The sequence below is a fragment of the Rhododendron vialii genome, chromosome 5a, assembly GCF_030253575.1.
Source record: "Rhododendron vialii isolate Sample 1 chromosome 5a, ASM3025357v1".
Classification (NCBI taxonomy): domain Eukaryota; kingdom Viridiplantae; phylum Streptophyta; class Magnoliopsida; order Ericales; family Ericaceae; genus Rhododendron; species Rhododendron vialii.
Window position 1 is genome coordinate 8841952 of NC_080561.1, and position 17537 is coordinate 8859488.

The following is a 17537-nucleotide window of genomic DNA, read 5'->3' on the forward strand; positions in this document are numbered from 1 at the left end:
CCAATTAATTTTGAACATCATAACAATTCATTTTATTCAAATTTATTTGTTAGGAGACCATGCAAAAATTAAGTTCTATTAGATATCATAAGTGCTTGACCTGACCCTTCTCATCATGGGCCTGTCAAACTACAAACCAATGGTCCTCAGAACAAGCAGAACTCGAACCCCACAGCCCAAATATAAGGGAGACGTGTTTTGATAATTAATATCTGTCAATGACATTTTTAGTATTAACAAATATTTTTAACTTATTCTTGGCGGGTATTAATTATCAAAACACGTTATTGGCCGTCATTTTCCCCAAATATAATCCACAATGATAAAGCCGTAGAAGGTTCAACATTGAAATGCAAATTGATTCTGCTAGCCCCCAACCAGATTTGGTCGCGTCCAAGATCTCAAAGTTCAAATACCAGGCTACCCACAATGGGCAAAGACCCAGTTCGTCTAGCGGACCATAGAAAAACTCAAGCCCAAAAATTTCTCTAGCCCCTATCAAAAGCACAGTCCATAATCGCAAAGGTAAAGAATCCCTGCATGGAGGTAGTAGATTAAAGCCCATTTTCAAGCCCATCAATTCCGTCTCTATTGATCTCAACCTGGCAAACCCTATTCACACCACCAACCTAACCGCCCCTTAACTGGTCCAAATTAACCCTCCCATTTCCCTCTCCGTCCCCCGTTTCCACAACAAAAAACCACTGGACCCAACAACCCTACCCACTCTAACCTACCATGAATATGCCAGAAATGCAGAGAATGCAATTCAGTCACCACAAGATGCAAGTGTGGCTAGAGTCAGGGACCGAAGCAACTCACCTGGTCGAAGCTGCTATCTGGTGGACGAAGGAAATGATTCTGAAGCTAAAGCTTTGCGAACAGTTTCCGGAGGGAATGGATCATCACACAGAGGTCCTGAAACCGCTCCAGAAACAGGATCGGAGCAAAAGTAGGTCCAAAACCTTCTTCGTCTTCCCGGGAACCCCCGTTTTTCAACCACCAGTCTATGGCGTCTTTCAATATCCTTATTTGGAACTGCAGAGGAGCGGGTAACAACCGATTTAAACGAAATTTCTCAGAGATGCTGCGTTCTCGCAAACCTGAGGTGGTGGCACTCCTGGAAACAAAGGTCACTCTTAACTCTATGGGAATGTTTTTCAACTCATTTGGACTTTCAGCCTCTACCCATGTTGATCCCAGCGGCAGAGTGGGTGGAATTTGAGTTCTTTGGGACCCAACGAAAGTTACCCTTAATACGACGCATATCTCCGCTTAGGCTATCCATGCTACCGTTAGGAAAGACGGCTTCGAGGAATGGATTTTCTCTGCTATCTATGAGGAGCGGATAACAACCGATTTAAACGAAATTTCTCAGAGATGCTGCGTTCTCGCAAACCTGAGGTGGTGGCACTCCTGGAAACAAAGGTCACTCTTAACTCTATGGGAATGTTTTTCAACTCATTTGGACTTTCAGCCTCTACCCATGTTGATCCCAGCGGCAGAGTGGGTGGAATTTGGGTTCTTTGGGACCCAACGAAAGTTACCCTTAATACGACGCATATCTCCGCTTAGGCTATCCATGCTACCGTTACGAAAGACGGCTTCGAGGAATGGATTTTCTCTGCTATCTATGCCAGTCCTAATGCCCGTCTTAGGGATATCTCTGGGAGGACATGGAAGATTTAGCCGCCTCCAACCAGCTCTCTTGGATGGCCGCTGGTGATTTCAATGATGTGGTATCTCTCTGTGAATTGAAAACCTCTTCCAGCGATTTAAGCTCTAGTCAACGTTGAAAATTCTCTGAGAACATTAACAAGTGCAACCTTGTTGACATGGGATCTGCTGGCCCTAAATTCAAATTCACGTGGACTAATGGAAGACGAGGTCCAGCCAATGTGCAGAAAAGGCTAGACCGTGCCCTCTGTAATGAAAATTGGAGGACACTATTTCCGGAAGGTATGACTCTAGTACTCCCTCGTACTTACTCCGATCCTTCTCCCCTTCTCATTTATATTCTTGGTAAACCTACCACTTGCATAAGAAATAGACCATTTCGTTTTGAAGCCGCTTGGTTGATGGATCCTTCCTTCGAAGATCTGGTTAGAAGAGCTTGGACTGGTGTTGATCCCTGACCATATTAACATATTAAAAAAATTTCCACTGCGGCTTCCACATGGAACAAAAATGTGTTTGGAAACATTTTTAGAAGGAAAAGGTAGGTGAAATCTAGAATTGGCGGGATCCAAAAGGCCCAGGGAATTAATTTCTCCCATAACCTTTTTCTTCTTGAGAAAGACCTCATTTTTGAATTTAACCAGATCCTAGCCCAAGAAGAAATGCTTTGGTTTCAACAGTCTAGGAGTAAATGGATTACTCAAGTAGAGAATAACACCAGATATTTCCATCTCTCTACTGTCATTCGTAGAAGGAAATCCAAAATTAATATTTTGAAAAATGATGCGAACATTTGGGTTGATGATCCTAGCATTATGAAAGAGATGGTACAAAATTATTTCGTCAATCTTTTTAAGGATCCCCAATTCCAATGCGGGCATGAACCAGGAGATGTTCCCACATCCTTCTCTAGATAGCAATGATAATGCTAGACTTTCCTATCCTGTCACCCCTATTGACGTTTGGAACTGCATGAAAAACATTCAACCTTATAAAGCACCTGGGCCCGGTATCCAGGCCGTTTTTTATCAAAAGCATTGGAATGTGGTGAGTGAAGAGATTTGCTCCTTTGTTCAATATTGTTTCATCACCAGCACTGTCCCTGAGGAGGTAAACAAAACTCTTGTTTCCTTTATTCCAAAAGTGGATAATCCTGATTCTATCAAAATGTTTAGACCCATTAGCTTGTGCAATGTGGTCTATAAAGTTATCTCTAAAATCATCATTGATAGGCTTCGTCCTTTGCTGACTAAGATTGTTAGCCCCTTTCAGAGGAGCTTTATACCTGGGCATACTACTAATGACAATATCATTATCACCCAGGAAATCCTTCACACTCTTAGAAGTAAGAAAGGGAAAAAGGTGGTATGATTTTCAAAATTGACCTTGAAAAAGCCTATTACAGTTTCTTGGAAGTTCCTTCATGATACTCTCATTTTCTTTAATCTTAATGCTTCATGGGTGAATCTCATTATGAGCTGTGTGTCCAATGTGAAAACCTCCATCCTTTGGAATGGAGAATCTCTTAGTGAATTCTCTCCTAGTCGTGGTCTCAGGCAGGGGATCCTCTATCCCCCTACCTTTTTGTCCTTTGCATGGAGAGACTCTCTATCATCATTAATAGCAAAAGTGAAAATGGCAGCTGGAAGGGTATTAGAGCTTCTAAGACTTCATGCCCTCTCACACACCTATTTTTTGCTGATGATCTGATGCTCTTTGGCCAGGCTAATCTTTCCACTTGTAGGACCATTATGGAGGTCCTTCACACTTTCTGTGATATGTCTGGACAGACCATCAGCTAAGTCCAAGCTTTTTGTTTCCCCTAATGTTCATAGGAGAAAAGCTAGAAGATTTAGTGACTTTTGTGGCATCCCTTTAACTAATGATCTTGGTAAATACCTCGGAGTTCCTTTATTTCACAAAAGAGTTAGCAAAAATCACTTTAACCAACTTATTGAAAAAATGGAGAGGAAGCTGTCTGGATGGAAGACTAATACCCTAAGGCTTTCTGGGAGAGCCACCTTGGCTCAGTCTGTTACCACCACTATCCCTAGTTACACCATGCAAACCATGAAATTACCAGCCTCTGTTTGTGAGAAACTTGACAGGCTTAACAGAAACTTCATTTGGGGTGACACCCCTGACAATAAAAAACTGCACTTGGTTAATTGGGAAAAAGTGTGTGAAAGCAAAGACTGTGGTGGTTTGGGCATTAAATCTGCTAGAAAGCAGAATATGGCCCTTGTTGCTAAACTGGGATGGAAAGTGAATGGTAAAGAGGATAGTCTTTGGGCTACTATCTGAGAGATAAATACCTGAAAGACCATGATTTCTTTTGTTGGCCTAGAAAAAGGCCTGCCTCTCACATTTGGAGAAGTATTGTGGATACCCAATCTGTCATTTCCAAGGGCCTGAAATGGGTCATTGGGGATGGTAAATCTGTGGATATATGAAAGGATTGGTGGTGTGGGGAAACTCCTTTGGCTCTCTTGTTTCCTAGTAATCACACCAATTCTAACGCTAAAGTTGTGGAGCTTATTGAGCATGGTAGATGGAATTTGGATATGCTCTTCCCTTTAGTGGACCAAGGTGTGATTGATTCCATTTCCAGAATCAAACTCCCTTTGGGTCCTAACGTGCCTGGTCACCCCACTTGGGCGGGTTCCCCTAGTGGGAATTTTTCAGTTGCGGCTGCACAGTGTTTTAACAAGTGCGTGAGGCGCGCGCTATGGCGCGAGGCGCAATGCAGCGCAAGAATTGCGCTTCGAAAATTTGGGCTATAGCGCGGAACACAAAGGCGCACGAAAGGTGCTGAGGCGTGCGCTATAGTGCGAGGCGCAGAGGCGCGCGCTTTTTGTTTTGAAGTAAAAATCAATCTCACACGTTCGCGATGCACTGAATAATTTCTTCCTGTAAATCAATCTCAACCTTATTCAATCGACAAATGCAGATCGAGCAGTGGCCTTTTCTTCTTCCGATGATTCAGACCCAGCTTCTTCTTCTCCCTTTCTGATCGTCGTCTGTCCAGGACTCCAGGTAACATCATCTTCTTCTTCTTCTTCGATCGACAAATGCAGATCGAGCAGCGGCCTCTTCTTCTTCAGACGATTTAGACCCAGCTTCTTCCTCTCCCTCTCTAATCGTCGTCTGTCCAGGACTCCAGGTAACTTCTTCTTCTTCTTCCTCTTTCTCCTCCTCTCACCGTCTCACTTCTTCTTTTTCTTCTATTTTCCACTGACATGACCCACCCACTTGTTTTTTTTTTTTTCCAGTCACTGACACAGTCACACAGTGACACTCACCTGCTATTATTATTATTTTTTGTTTCAAGCTATGTTTAAAGTATTTGTTCAGTTTGTTGTATTTATTTGTACTTGTTAATTGTAGATGACATCTGAAAATTCTAGTAAAAAGGTCATTTGAAAGTTTTACAAGTGTTTGTTTGTGTTTAAAACTTGTTATGTTTTATGGCATTTGAAAGTTTTACAAGTGTTTGTTTGTGTTGAAAACTTGTTTTAATAAAATTTGCCTCGTTGCGAAGATTTTTTTTTTTTTTTTTTGCGCTTCGGGTCAATAAAGCGCCTTGCGCTAAAGTCCCAAGGGACCGTTGCGCCTCGGTGTGCCTTTCGCCATTTAAAACGCTGCGGCTGCTTATAATCTGATCAACAAAGATGAAACGGATGTAAAGGGGTGGAAATGGTTTTGGAAACTAAAATTACTTGCTAAATTGAAAACTTTTATTTGGCTTATTCTCCTTCAAAAATTACCCACTAACAAGCTGCGCGCCAGAAGAGGAATTGTTACCTCGGATTTATGTCCGAGATGTAACAATCTCCCCGAAGACATAGATCACTTGTTCAGAGATTGCCCCAAAGCTGTTGAGCTTTGGAATGCAATCACTTTACGCCATAGCATGTGAAGGGGATGGGATAGACCTTTATCTGAATGGTTACATTTGAACCTAAAGTTTAAAAATTATGCGAGCATATAGATGGAATATTAACTTGGCCTACTTTATTTATGACTTCTCTTTGGCAAATTTGGAAAGACTGTAATAAAAAAAGTTTTGATAATATGGACTCGGCGGTTTTCATTAGTGCCAAGCTAATATACTCTTATGCGCGCGAGATTGAGGAAGCCTTTAAATTCCTCTGCATGCATGGCCTGCCCCATTCACATTGTGCTAATTGGATTGCTCCTTGTACAGGTTCAATCAAGTTTAACATGGATGGTTGCTGGAATGAATCAAACGGTAAAGGAGGCTTTGGAGGATTTTTTTGAGACTCAAAGGGCGACTGGATCCTAGGGTGCTTTGGTAAGCTCGTCTGCGACTCTAGCCATGAAGCGGAACTCTGGGGAATTTATAGAGGGCTTACTATTATCCTGGAGAAAAGTTTGGCAAATGTTACTATCGAATTAGATTCTCTTGTGGCTATTGAGCTCATCAATGACAGCAATCCAGGTAATCACACTCAAAGTATCATCATAACTGAAGCTCATAGGCTGCTAAACCACACGGGCACCAAGTTATCCCACACTTACTGCAATGCCAATTAATGTGCCGACCATCTCGCTCACTTGGGAGCTGAACAAAACGATGAGCTGATTATTGAAGTAACTACCCTCATCTCCCTACGGGAGTTCTTGATTAAAGATAGCCTTCTTCTTAAGCAGACTTTAGATTAGTGCTCTTTGGACTTATCTCGGGCTATTATATCCTTTATTTTTGTTATGACGTTGCTGTGGATTTTGCTTTTTTACTTAATTGAATTTCCGACGTACCCAAAAAAAAAAAAAAAGTGCTTGATATGTACATCGATTTTGTTGGGTTAAAATTCTCAAGCGAGAATTGAATTTTTAGATCAAGCACTTAATGATATGTAAATGGGTTGAATTGTTGTATGGTCTCCTAATAAATCAATTTGAATAAAACGAATAGTTATGATCATCAAATCGACACCCGAAAAAGGCCTCATTCAAAATGAGGTTTTTTTTTTTTTTTTGATAGTTATTTCTTTTTTCAATCTAATCAAGGAACTAAGGGAATTAAGTAGATAGGGATCATCTTTTGTATCTGCTTATTCGTTCTTCTATTCTAGTACATAAAAAGGGATAGGCAATTGGCGTGAATGGATTTTTGAAGCCCGATCATCTTTTGTCTCTGCTTATTTTTTTTTATTTTTTTTATCATCTTCTATTATTTCCTTTTGCAATTCTCTTATATGTACATCCTCAAACCTTAATAATCCGTATGATGTTGAACAGGGAGAGGTCAAAGGTGATCGATCGCAAGTTAGTCTGATCATATAGCTAGTTTGGTGGAGGCATAAGAGTATTTAGATGGATTTTTTTTTTCCCCTTAAAAAATCAGCACTTGAATATGAATAGAATTTGCATTTGGGCAATTCCCACTCTAGCATTAACACGCAAAATATCGAGGGACTGGAGGGAAGAGCAACAAGATAATTAGAAGGAGAAACACATTTCGGGTGTGTTTAAACCTAACATTGCTAGTCATTCCCATATATATGCTTGATAGAAGATATTTATTGCATTCTCGAACAACATTGGTAAAATATTTGTATTGTTCCCCACATTGTAATTTTAGAGCAATGCAGGCTTGTAATCAAGTGGGGCATTAGAGTAGTTAAATATTGTTGCAATTCCTCAATATCTATCTGGGGTTTATGTATTCTCAGTCATGTGGCTTATGGGTCGGTAGCAAATTCAATGCAAATAAAGTAATTTGGTTCAGATGGAGACAACCTTGCACATATATACTAGAAATTGGTGACAAGAAACAATTACTCCCTCCGTCCCTTTTTAAATGTCCTATTTCGTAACTCCAACTTATTAAAAAAATATCATCATTATACCTTTCACATCAACTTTTTCCTCCACTTTCTTTACTTATCCATCATCATTACACTTTTTACTCACTAACTTTTCAAAATGGAATCTACTTTTAAGGATAAAATAGACAATGTACCATATTTTACCCACTAACTTTACCAAATGGACACTTATTAAGGGATAACCCAAAATGGAATACTGGACTATAATAAGGGGACGGAGGGAGTACTTTTTGCTCATACGCTATTGAAGTCCCACTTAACATGCATGTTAGTCTTATAGTACATTTACATGAGAAAATTCTCATGCTTGAAACAAACTAAAAACACTAGAGGAGCATAAACTTGGAAAAAAAAATGCAGAAATTGAACAACAAACTAGCACGAATAATGCGTACCCAAAGCAATATGCGCGCAGCATCACAAAGTTGTAGTCTCGGCAGATACCTTCAAGACCCACCAAACCTTAAGCACCTACGAGAGAAGAAGGAAAATTAGTTATTGAAGAAGTTTGATGGGCGAAGATAATCACTTACGGAATGTTTAACTTTGATCGAAGATGCAACATATTGAAAATTGGGTTGGTTTGTGCACATAATTAAATATACGTAGAAAAATGCTATCGTATACTCCAATTTTCAGTAAAAGAAAGGAGGAGGAAAACACAACCTCATCCTCCTTTTGATAGATGCAGAGGTTATTCAAGAACTTGCCTCATTGACGTTACGAAAATAAGATTTGTTTATCCTGAATTGGAATGTGGCATTAGAGTTCCTACTTAATTTGTTGTCTCTTCACTATTGTTCAGAAAAATACTTAGGTAACTGAGGTTCTAGGTGAATTTATTGATTCTCAAGTTTGAATTAGACCACGTGAGAACTACTCCCTCCGTCTCTTTTTAAGTGTCCTGTTTCGTAACTCCAACTTATTAAAAAGACATCATCATTACACCTTTCACATTAACTTTTTCCTCCAATTTCCTTACTTACCCATCATCATTACACTTTTACTCACTAACTAATAAAATCTACTTTTAGGGACAAAATAGACAATGCATCAACTTTTACCCCCCTAACTTTACAAAATGGACACTTATTAAGGGACAGCCCAAAATGAAATACTGGACACAAAAAAAGGGGCGGAGGGAGTATTTGAATTGGCATAAAGAGGAGCAAATGAAAACATCATGGTTCTTGGAAACCTGGGTGAAGTTGAACAAAACTAAAATGCTTATGTAAGTCAGCAACAACTGAACAAAACAATCGAAGTTTCACCGGCTGAGTGCAGAATTGGGGTGGTTTTAGTGCCAAATGTAGGTTTTTTCCTCCAGTAGTTATTGGAATGTAAAAGGAGTCATACCTACACATGATCAAGCTGCAATACTAGCTCTCATTCCTCCGTGTACTCCAACTCCGAGAAGAGTGTTCTTGATGACATGTAACTGAGTAATGATTTCTTCGATATCTGGTCGATCTCTTGGTAGTTCTTCTGAACAAGCTATTCCCACTTTAAGAATTGAAATCAAACACTCCCGAACTTCGTGAATGCTAGCTGGACTTTGATTCTGAGAGCTGTTGATGCTTGAGCTCTTCTCTCCCATTACTACTTGTTGAAACAATGTTGGATCAGCAATGTTTGTTACTTGTTCAGCCATAGCCATCTTAACAAAGTTGTGGAGAGTCAGACTACCCTCGAACATGGCATCTGTCGGTCTCTTCCCTGTGAACATCTCCAATAAGAGAATACCGAAACTGTACATATCACCCGATGTTGATACTTCATTTCCCATGCCATACTCTGCAATTCATCCATCATAAAGATAAGATTATTGCAAATCTGCTTGATAAGCAGCCTCACAAGGAATAGTAAAGAAACTTCAGCAGACAATTCTTAGATGGATACTCCTAATTTTATGTCTCGAATAAGACTACAAAGAGTTGTGTCGACTTCTTTGCCTCTTGCTAGATCACAAATAACAACATTTGGTTCTGCCTATGCCATATGAAATGCCAAATTTGTATCACGCCTAATTGGTTCACTATGAATTTTTTGGGTACATGTATATTTCATTAAAAAGCTCGACAATAACGTACAACAAAACCAAGGGTCATACCCCAGCATACAAGAAGGAACCATAATTACCAGAGCATGAAAACAAAGAGAGCTAAATTTTCTTAGTAGCCATTACCTAACCATAAACTTATCAATTATCCTTATATTTGTTGTAGGTTTGTGGTACTCACGTAATAAATTTAGAAATTAAAAAGTCTAAGGAGATAGTGTTCTTTGAATGCCGGTTAATTCATGTAAAATGAACTAGGAAAATATACTAGCTCCATCTCCATTTTAAGAAACAATCTAGACACTTTATGCTTAACTCAACTCTAATACTTTTAAAAGCAAGATGATGCAGTGGGGAGTAAATCATATGAACCAGCATCTATACTTCTGTGTATGGGTTACCAGACTCAAAGGACAAGTTAATTAAATCTAAAACCGAAGGAAGTGAAGGAAAACAGAAACACGAAATGAGTTTGAGGGATACATTTACCTGGAGCTACATAACCGGATGACCCACGCAAGCCAATAGAACTTGATTGATTTGTAGAAGCAATACATGTCGCATCTACAAGGAATCTTGCTAACCCAAAATCACCTACATGTCCAACCAGTTCATCGTCAAGAAGAACGTTGCTTGGTTTCAAGTCACAGTGAACTATTGGTTCTGAGCAATGGTGGTGAAGATAAAAAAGTGCAGAAGCAACATCAAAAGCAATATTTAACCTCTTTAGAAAGTTTAAACTCTGTGACTTGTTGTGTGCATCATCTTCTTTCTCATTTGGATGCAACCACTCCTCTAGGCTCCCATTGACCATGAAATCATAAACCAGAGCCTTGAACTCGTCACCTTTATAGTCAACACTTGAACATGCGGTGAAGACATGTACAAGATTTCGATGTCTAATGCTCCTTAAGGCCTTACACTCGGCAATGAAGCTCTTGGCAGCTCCTTGGGATTGAAGGTTTAATACCTTCACAGCGACTAGTTTTTCACCTTGATCAAGATCAAGAATTCCTTTATACACTGAACCAAAACTACCCATGCCGATTAGATTGACTGAAGAGAACCCATTGGTCGCTTTTAATAGACTCTGGTAAGACAACATAGGAAGCGCGTGGCCAAAAAAGCTAAAAGATCGTACCTCTGTTTTCTTTTTAAACCAACGAAGATACATGAAATATATCATTAAAAGTAGACATACAAGCCCAAAGGACGATGGGAGTACCAACTTCACGACGTGAGTAAATTTCTTCCTTGTGAATCCCTTGAATTGGCAATTGCGTAGTTTTAAATCAGGTATACCACCACAAAGCTTCTTGTTTCCCTCAATAGAAATAGCTGCCGCAATCATAAAAATGCCTCGTTTTGGTACTTCTCCATCAAAATCATTGAATGATATATTTAGTTTTTGTAAGAAATGAAAGCCCTCTAAATAATCTGGGATTTTTCCCGAGAAATCATTCATAGAAATGTCTAGATCCTCCAAGCCTCTCAATTGGCTCAAAGTTGATGGAAGGACTCCCCAGAACTTGTTGCCCTTCAAATTAAGAGATGCCAATTTCACACAACTACCAAGGCTACTTGGAATATTACCAACCAACATATTCTCAGAAACATTTAGTGTTTCAAGATTTTTTAAAACCCCGATTTCCATGGGGATGACACCAGTCAAGTTGTTATGAGATAGGTCTAGAGAAAACAATGATGAGAGACTAACAACTCCTTTGGGTATGGTGCCGCTAAGATTGTTTTTGGCGAGCGTAAGCTTCAGCAACATCTGGCATTTGCTTAAATTCGATGGGATGCTTCCTTGAAGACTATTTTCGGATAGATCTAGAGTTAGTAACAAGGATAAGTTTCCGAAAGAGGACGGGATGTCACCATAGAATCTATTACCTCCGAGAGAAAACACATGGAGGTCTTGAAGCTTCCCAAAATCAGCAGGAATGTTACCAGTCAAATGGTTGTTCTCTGTTCCAAGTTCTTGCAAATTTACCAGATTCCCGATCCCTCTTGGGATGCTCCCATACAGGTTATTGTCCCCCAAGGCTACGGATCTAAGATGATTGGAGAAATTAGTAATTGCTTCAGGAAACACGCCTCCAAAACTGTTGCTGTTCAGCCCCAACGCATTCAACTCGGTGGCATTGATCAAAGAGGAGAGAAAACTCAAGTCATCCGCTTCCCCTGTTCCTAGATGATTAAAACCAGCAGTTAACCGCTTAAGATTACGCAGCTTATCCAAAGAAGGCATTTTTCCACTAAGGCTGTTGCCTCCCAGCCCAAGGTTATATAGATTGGTGGCATTAGATATTGAACTAGGAATGGATCCGGTCAACAAGTTGTCCGAAACTCCAAGGAACTTGAGATTAGGAAATGAAGTTCCTAGGTTCGAGGGAAGAATCCCTTGGATTTGGTTCCTTCCGATGTCGAAAACCTTAATGGAAGAGATATTAAATAACGAGGAAGGGATTGTACCGACGAACCTGTTCTCCCCTAACGCAAAAATTTCTAAGTTTGTCAATCTGCTTAAACCATCAGGCATCTTCCCACCAATACTATTAAAGGGTATCATGAGGGTTGTTAGAGATGACAGATTGCCAATAGTTGGAGGCACACCTCCTGTTAGATAGTTTTTTCCAACATACAATAGCTTAAGTTTAGATAGGCGACTGAGCTCCGTTGGAATTTTTCCTGTTAGCCTGTTTGCACTAAACTTAAGGACAACAAGGTTAGAGCAACGAGAGAGATTGGCTGGAATTTCGCCGGTAACTAAATTATTATACAGTGACATGTATTGCAGTCTGCGTAAGTTGCCGATTTGTTGGGGGATGTTATGGCTCAAGCTATTGTTCTGCAAGTGTAACATCATAAGGAAACTTAAATTTCCAATGTGAGGCGAAATGGACCCTGTTAGTTTTGCGTCACTAAGGATTAACCTTATGACCCTCTGGTGTCGACGGCCACATGTTACACCAACCCATTGGCAGAAGTGGACGGATCCATTCCAAGAGCTCAGTATCCTGAGGGGATCACCAGTGATCTCGGCCTTGAATGCTAGTAAGGCTAGTCGGTCGGTCTCGTTCCCGTAGTGCACAGAGTCGGGTACTGAACCCACAAGCAAGAGAAGAACAAAAAACATGAACAGGAAAGGGGAAAATGAAGGCGGCGGTAACAGACCCATGTGTTGGTAAGGTTTGCGGTGGAGCGGATTTTGCTGCTTACTTTGTGTTGAATCTGAAAAAGAAGAAGAAGAGGCTGGTGCGAGGAAATTGGAAGTGAACGCGGAAATTTTCTGGTGGAGTTGTTTGAATGGGATGTTGGGTTGAGCTAATTAAGCTTGCACTTCTCCAAGTGGTGGAGCCCTTTGTTTTTTCCTTGCGTGTTCACTAATCAGAAATTGATGGGGGAAAATTATTTCTGAGTTTTTGGGGAGAAATGAAGTAAACGAAAAGGAAATTTTTTGTTTTTTTGGGCATTCTTTGTATCAAGAAATTTTTGAGTGTCGGGTGGATACCACATGGTCCCCAACTCAGCACATTTGGGCCGTCCATTTCTGTTTTGGATGGCTCAGATTTGGAGAAAGAAAGAGGAGAAAGAGTGGTGGGGTGAGAGGAGAGAGAGGGTTTCAATCTAGGCCGTCCAACACACTTTTGGACGTCCTGGATGGGCTGCTCCCACATGGTCACGTGGTACCCACCCGGTACTGAAAAATTTCTTTTTTGGATCAAAGAATTTTGTCAGGAGGTGAAAAAATTTGTTCAGGCTTCAGGAACCTGGTATAAAAACAAGATTTTCTACAAAATCTTCCTGACTTTTTGGCATGACCTATTTTATTATTTGCTCTTAATCGTGAAAAGATTTGCGTCGAATTTTTACACCACATTGTTCATCTCGATGAGAGGAATCAAAAAAGTATAAAAATATGGACCAAAAAAAATAATATAAGGCAGCGAACAAATCCAAAAGTTTAGTCTATATTTTTAAAATTAAGAAAACTAATTAAAAAAAAACACGTCAAATGAGTCAGAGAGGCCTTAAAGAAAGTATGACATGTGTATTTGGGTGTCTATTTCTTGCCAACTTCGTTCGTGCTTAGGAAAGTATACAATCGGTCGCCTTGGACATTCATTCGTGACAATGATGATTTTCTCCAAGAAAGTATGACATGTGTATTTGGGTGTTTATTTCTTGCCAACTTCGTTCGTGCTTAGAAAAGTATACAATTGGTCGCCTTGGACATTCATTCGTGACAATGATGATTTTCTCCAAATATTCTTCTTAAATTAGTTGTTATTATCAGTCAAGCTTATGAAATCTTTTCCTCAAAAAAAATCCAAACATTCGTGACAATGATAAGTCTTGACGGGAGGTGGGAAAAGCCGGTCTCATGTCTTAACTAATAATGTGGTGATAACTTTATCTTTCCTTTAGTGCATGTTTCTAAAAAGCCATTGACTCAGACCTCGAGTCTATTCACTCGGCCCAAGTCAGCCTTCGCTGAAATTGACACCAGCTGTTGTATATCTTGGATTCGGTTTCTCTGCATTAGAAAGATGTACGGTTTTCTCTGAATCGTTCATATTAACAATTAATGGTAAAAGTCTTTTATTACTGATACAAGATTGAAAACAAATCTGAACCATTAAAAACACTATCCGACGGTAGCGATTACTTGGACCGCACCTCTGCAGTCTAAACCTGGACAGCACACAAGCCAAATTTTTACGTCTTATAATCTATAATGTTTTAGGTGATTTTAAAATTTTTGTTTAATAGTATAAATTTAACCAATTTAAAATCCAGTAAGAATGGAATGAGGGTTAAAAATGGGGACGAAGAGAGTACATTGTTTGTGATCCCCACTAGGTGGTATGCATAGCGTTACAACAAATCTACCTTCAAAATATTGCTGAGGTATTCGGGCAAGGTATAATATCTCTTGAGGCAAATTCAACCAATATAACCCAAACGTGTTTGGCTATTCTGGGGTAATTTCCAACTCAGTGGGGTCAGGTGACCCCACTTGCCATAACATAGTCAAACTGGTAAAATTTTACACCACTAACTTTGCTTATAGAGAAATTTTTCAGTGCCGGATGGGTATATCCCCGTGGTATCCTCTCGGCACATTTGGCCGTCCAATACACTTTTGGATGGTTCGGATTGAAACATTTTCTCTCCCCTCACTTAACACTGTCTCTCTCCTTTTTTTTCTCTCCAAATCTGAGCAGTCCAAAACGCTATGGACGGCTCAGATGCGCCGAATGGGCACCACGTGGTGCCCACCCGAAATTTTTTCCGTGCTTATAGGTATTACAATTTTTAATTGTTGATCGATTAAGTTGTGTTGTTCCCGGTGTTCCTATGCACAAATTGTGTGGCAGTTGTCTCTGTTGGGAATTAATATGAACTCGATTCAAGGTGATTCGTTTCTAAGTTGGTGGGACATTTTCTAAGTTGGTGGGACATCTGCTGGTGGAAAGGAATAGCTGAAAAGAAGGAGGTGTGGGCAGCCGTGGGATCAATTGTTAGGAGAATCTGAAAATGCAGGAACGACGCCGTCATTAACGATAAAATGTGGAGACCGGATGAAGCTTGCACTGCTGCTATTAGGGAGACAACTGAATGCTTCGTCCGTCAATATATTGAAATATGATCACCCCAAGCGTAGGGTAAATACGTCATTTGAAGCATAATAATCCGGAAGATCCGGACCGTACCCAAGGGAATATTTAATTTGACTTGAATGGATTTGTAGATGTAAGCAAGGTTTTCGGCCTTTAGACAGCCAACTTTGTTTTACTTTATGCGGGAGAAATTAAAAGGGTAAATTAAACAGCGAATTAACTAAGATAAAAGGCAGGTTAGGTCTAGGAATTCCTAACACCCACGACTCAAGTCAAATCACTTTTCTCACCCGATTACACGGTTTGAGATACTCAACTAAGGTCATCAACCCTAAAGATATATGGTTCGATTACCAAGCTAACTCTAGAATTCATTTGGCAAACGCCTCGTGTGACAGAGCTCCAAGCATCATGTGTGGCAAGTAGGCAATGCTCTTGCCTACACATGATCAAGGAGGTTAACACCTTAGCAATTTGACAAACAAACCCGAACCACACATCGATTTTCGAACCAAATATTCAAACTTTATGGTGAGAAAAGTAATTTTAACTCAAACCATGAGGTGTTAGTCACTCCATGATCTAACCTTTAAAAACTACTCACTCATATCTAGAGAGATAAAAGCAAGCAAAAATCTAACTAACATATTGAAATAGTAAAACATGAAATAAACTAGAGATTTAGATAGATTGAAGGAAACGTTACAACTTTAATGAAGGCAAAAACAACAAATCTAGATTAACTAAGGTAGGAAATTAAAGATTCAAAGCTGAAAAAATGAAGAACAATTCAGAAAGCAAGTAAATCCTATTCTAGATATAAAAATGGGTACATTTCTGTCAGAATCGTGCAATAGTGACATAATGGGGTATTTATACCGCCCCCAATTACGTATAGAATATTTCCAAAGATGCCCTAAAAATTCTGCTCCGAAGGCCCTCGGTATCGATACCTCTTTTGAGTTGGTATCGGTACCGAACTCATTAACTGCCGCCTCTAAGCTCCTCGATACCGATACCTCTTCTGCCTTGATATCGATACCGAAGCCTTTAGCTCCAGCTCCAGCTTCAGCTTCACAGTACCCAACAGCTTTCACAGCATCTTATTTTCATTCCCTAAACTTAAGTAAAGACTACATTTTAAACATTTCTTTTACATTTTCTTTACTTTAATGAAAATAAATAAGTACCCCCCATTTAGAAACAACATGGCATTACTAGAATTTTGAGATTTTAATCCAATCAAACTATTGACCCCCAGCTTTTAGTGTAAAATAGAAAACAACACGCTTTTCTATATAAGAAATGACTCAACACATGACCTTGCTCTTCGAATAAAACCCTTCAAATTTGAAGTTGCTCTTAGAAAATCTAAGGATCAATTATCGCCATTTTTTATCTTGAAAATCGATATTTTTTCGAAAAGTTATTTTTCCATACTTAGACAGATTTTCAGGAGCCAACAGGGTTTTCATTAGTTCATCGAATACTTGGACGCACTTGGGCCATCCATGACGTCAAAACATGACTTATTCACACGATTTACCTGCAAACACTAAAAATATACCTTACGTGCAATATCAAATAAAAAAGACTAATTTAACGACGAAATTAAACAAAATTAAGGACCTAGCGCACCCTTAATGGCATTGTCGGGTGCTTATCACCGAATTTCTGGTTGCTAATGAAGGTGGACACAGACCAATAGGAGCAGGTCGGGTAGCAGCTATAGAAGTTCAGATTCTATGGCGAAGACCCATGAATGGTTGGGTGAAAATTAATTTTGATGGTGGACTGGATAGTCAAATGAAATCGAGTGGTATTGGGATTATAATCAGAGATTCATGTGCCAGATTTCGGGCGGCACGAGCAATTCATTTTGGGCATTTGATGGAGCGAGTAATTATAAAGGCAATGGCGGCTAGGGAAAGTTTGATTTTTGCGCAAGAACTCGGTATGCAAAAGGTACAATATAGTAGGTGATTCTCGACAGGTGGTTAACATGATCCAAAGGATAGGTGACTTCATCACGTCGGTGGGCGTGTTAATTGTAGACGCGAACCGGTTGAAGCAAGGGTTTGTAGGAATGCAAGCAAGCTTTGTTTGAAGAGGTGGCAATTCGGTGGCACACGCTGTGGCCAAAAATACTGTGAGAGCGAGTGGAGTCCGTTCATAGAATCTCGGCTTTTCTATCCACTTTGTGAGGATGAGAGTCCATATGATGTATTTGATTTTCATTGTTTCCTCTCTCCTAAACTGTGGCCCAAAAAAAAAGAAAAAGTTGTGTTGTTCCTAGCTCCTTGTATTGGAATTTAT

General features: G+C 39.7%; 2 protein-coding genes and 1 long non-coding RNA gene across 11 annotated transcripts in view; 2 read left to right on the forward strand and 1 right to left on the reverse strand.

Moving 5' to 3' along the window:
- The first annotated feature begins 352 nt into the window (after positions 1 to 352).
- Positions 353 to 6409, forward strand: LOC131325709 (uncharacterized). Of its 2 annotated transcripts, XM_058358113.1 has the most exons (3): positions 353 to 1959; positions 4628 to 4840; positions 5885 to 6409. In XM_058358113.1, exons 1-3 carry the CDS (start codon positions 1836 to 1838, stop codon positions 5956 to 5958), a joined length of 411 nt encoding a protein of 136 aa, XP_058214096.1. In that variant the 5' UTR covers positions 353 to 1835; the 3' UTR covers positions 5959 to 6409. The 2 variants fall into 2 exon arrangements, 1 of the variants encoding a protein (XP_058214096.1); XR_009199793.1 differs by lacking the exon at positions 4628 to 4840 and having other exon boundaries at positions 1349 to 1959.
- Positions 6410 to 7778: 1369 nt separating this feature from the next.
- Positions 7779 to 17537, reverse strand: part of LOC131325667 (probable LRR receptor-like serine/threonine-protein kinase At3g47570) — a 90546-nt gene continuing 80787 nt past the window's right edge. For 4 of the 8 annotated variants that reach the window (XM_058358035.1, XM_058358031.1, XM_058358038.1 and 1 more), the window contains 2 exons: positions 8889 to 9326; positions 7779 to 8003 (listed from right to left, as the gene is read on the reverse strand). In XM_058358035.1, coding sequence (XP_058214018.1) covers positions 8899 to 9326 — 428 coding nt within the window. In that variant the 3' untranslated portion in view covers positions 7779 to 8003; positions 8889 to 8898. Of the gene's footprint in view, positions 8004 to 8888; positions 9327 to 10080; positions 12975 to 17537 lie in introns of those variants that run through there. The other 4 variants (XM_058358033.1, XR_009199783.1, XM_058358032.1 and 1 more) reach the window with 4 other exon arrangements.
- LOC131325718 (uncharacterized) overlaps positions 9336 to 17537 on the forward strand; it is an 87523-nt gene continuing 79321 nt past the window's right edge. Inside the window, exon 1 of the long non-coding RNA XR_009199796.1 lies at positions 9336 to 9753. This is a non-coding gene — a long non-coding RNA (uncharacterized LOC131325718). The remainder of the gene's footprint in view (positions 9754 to 17537) is intronic.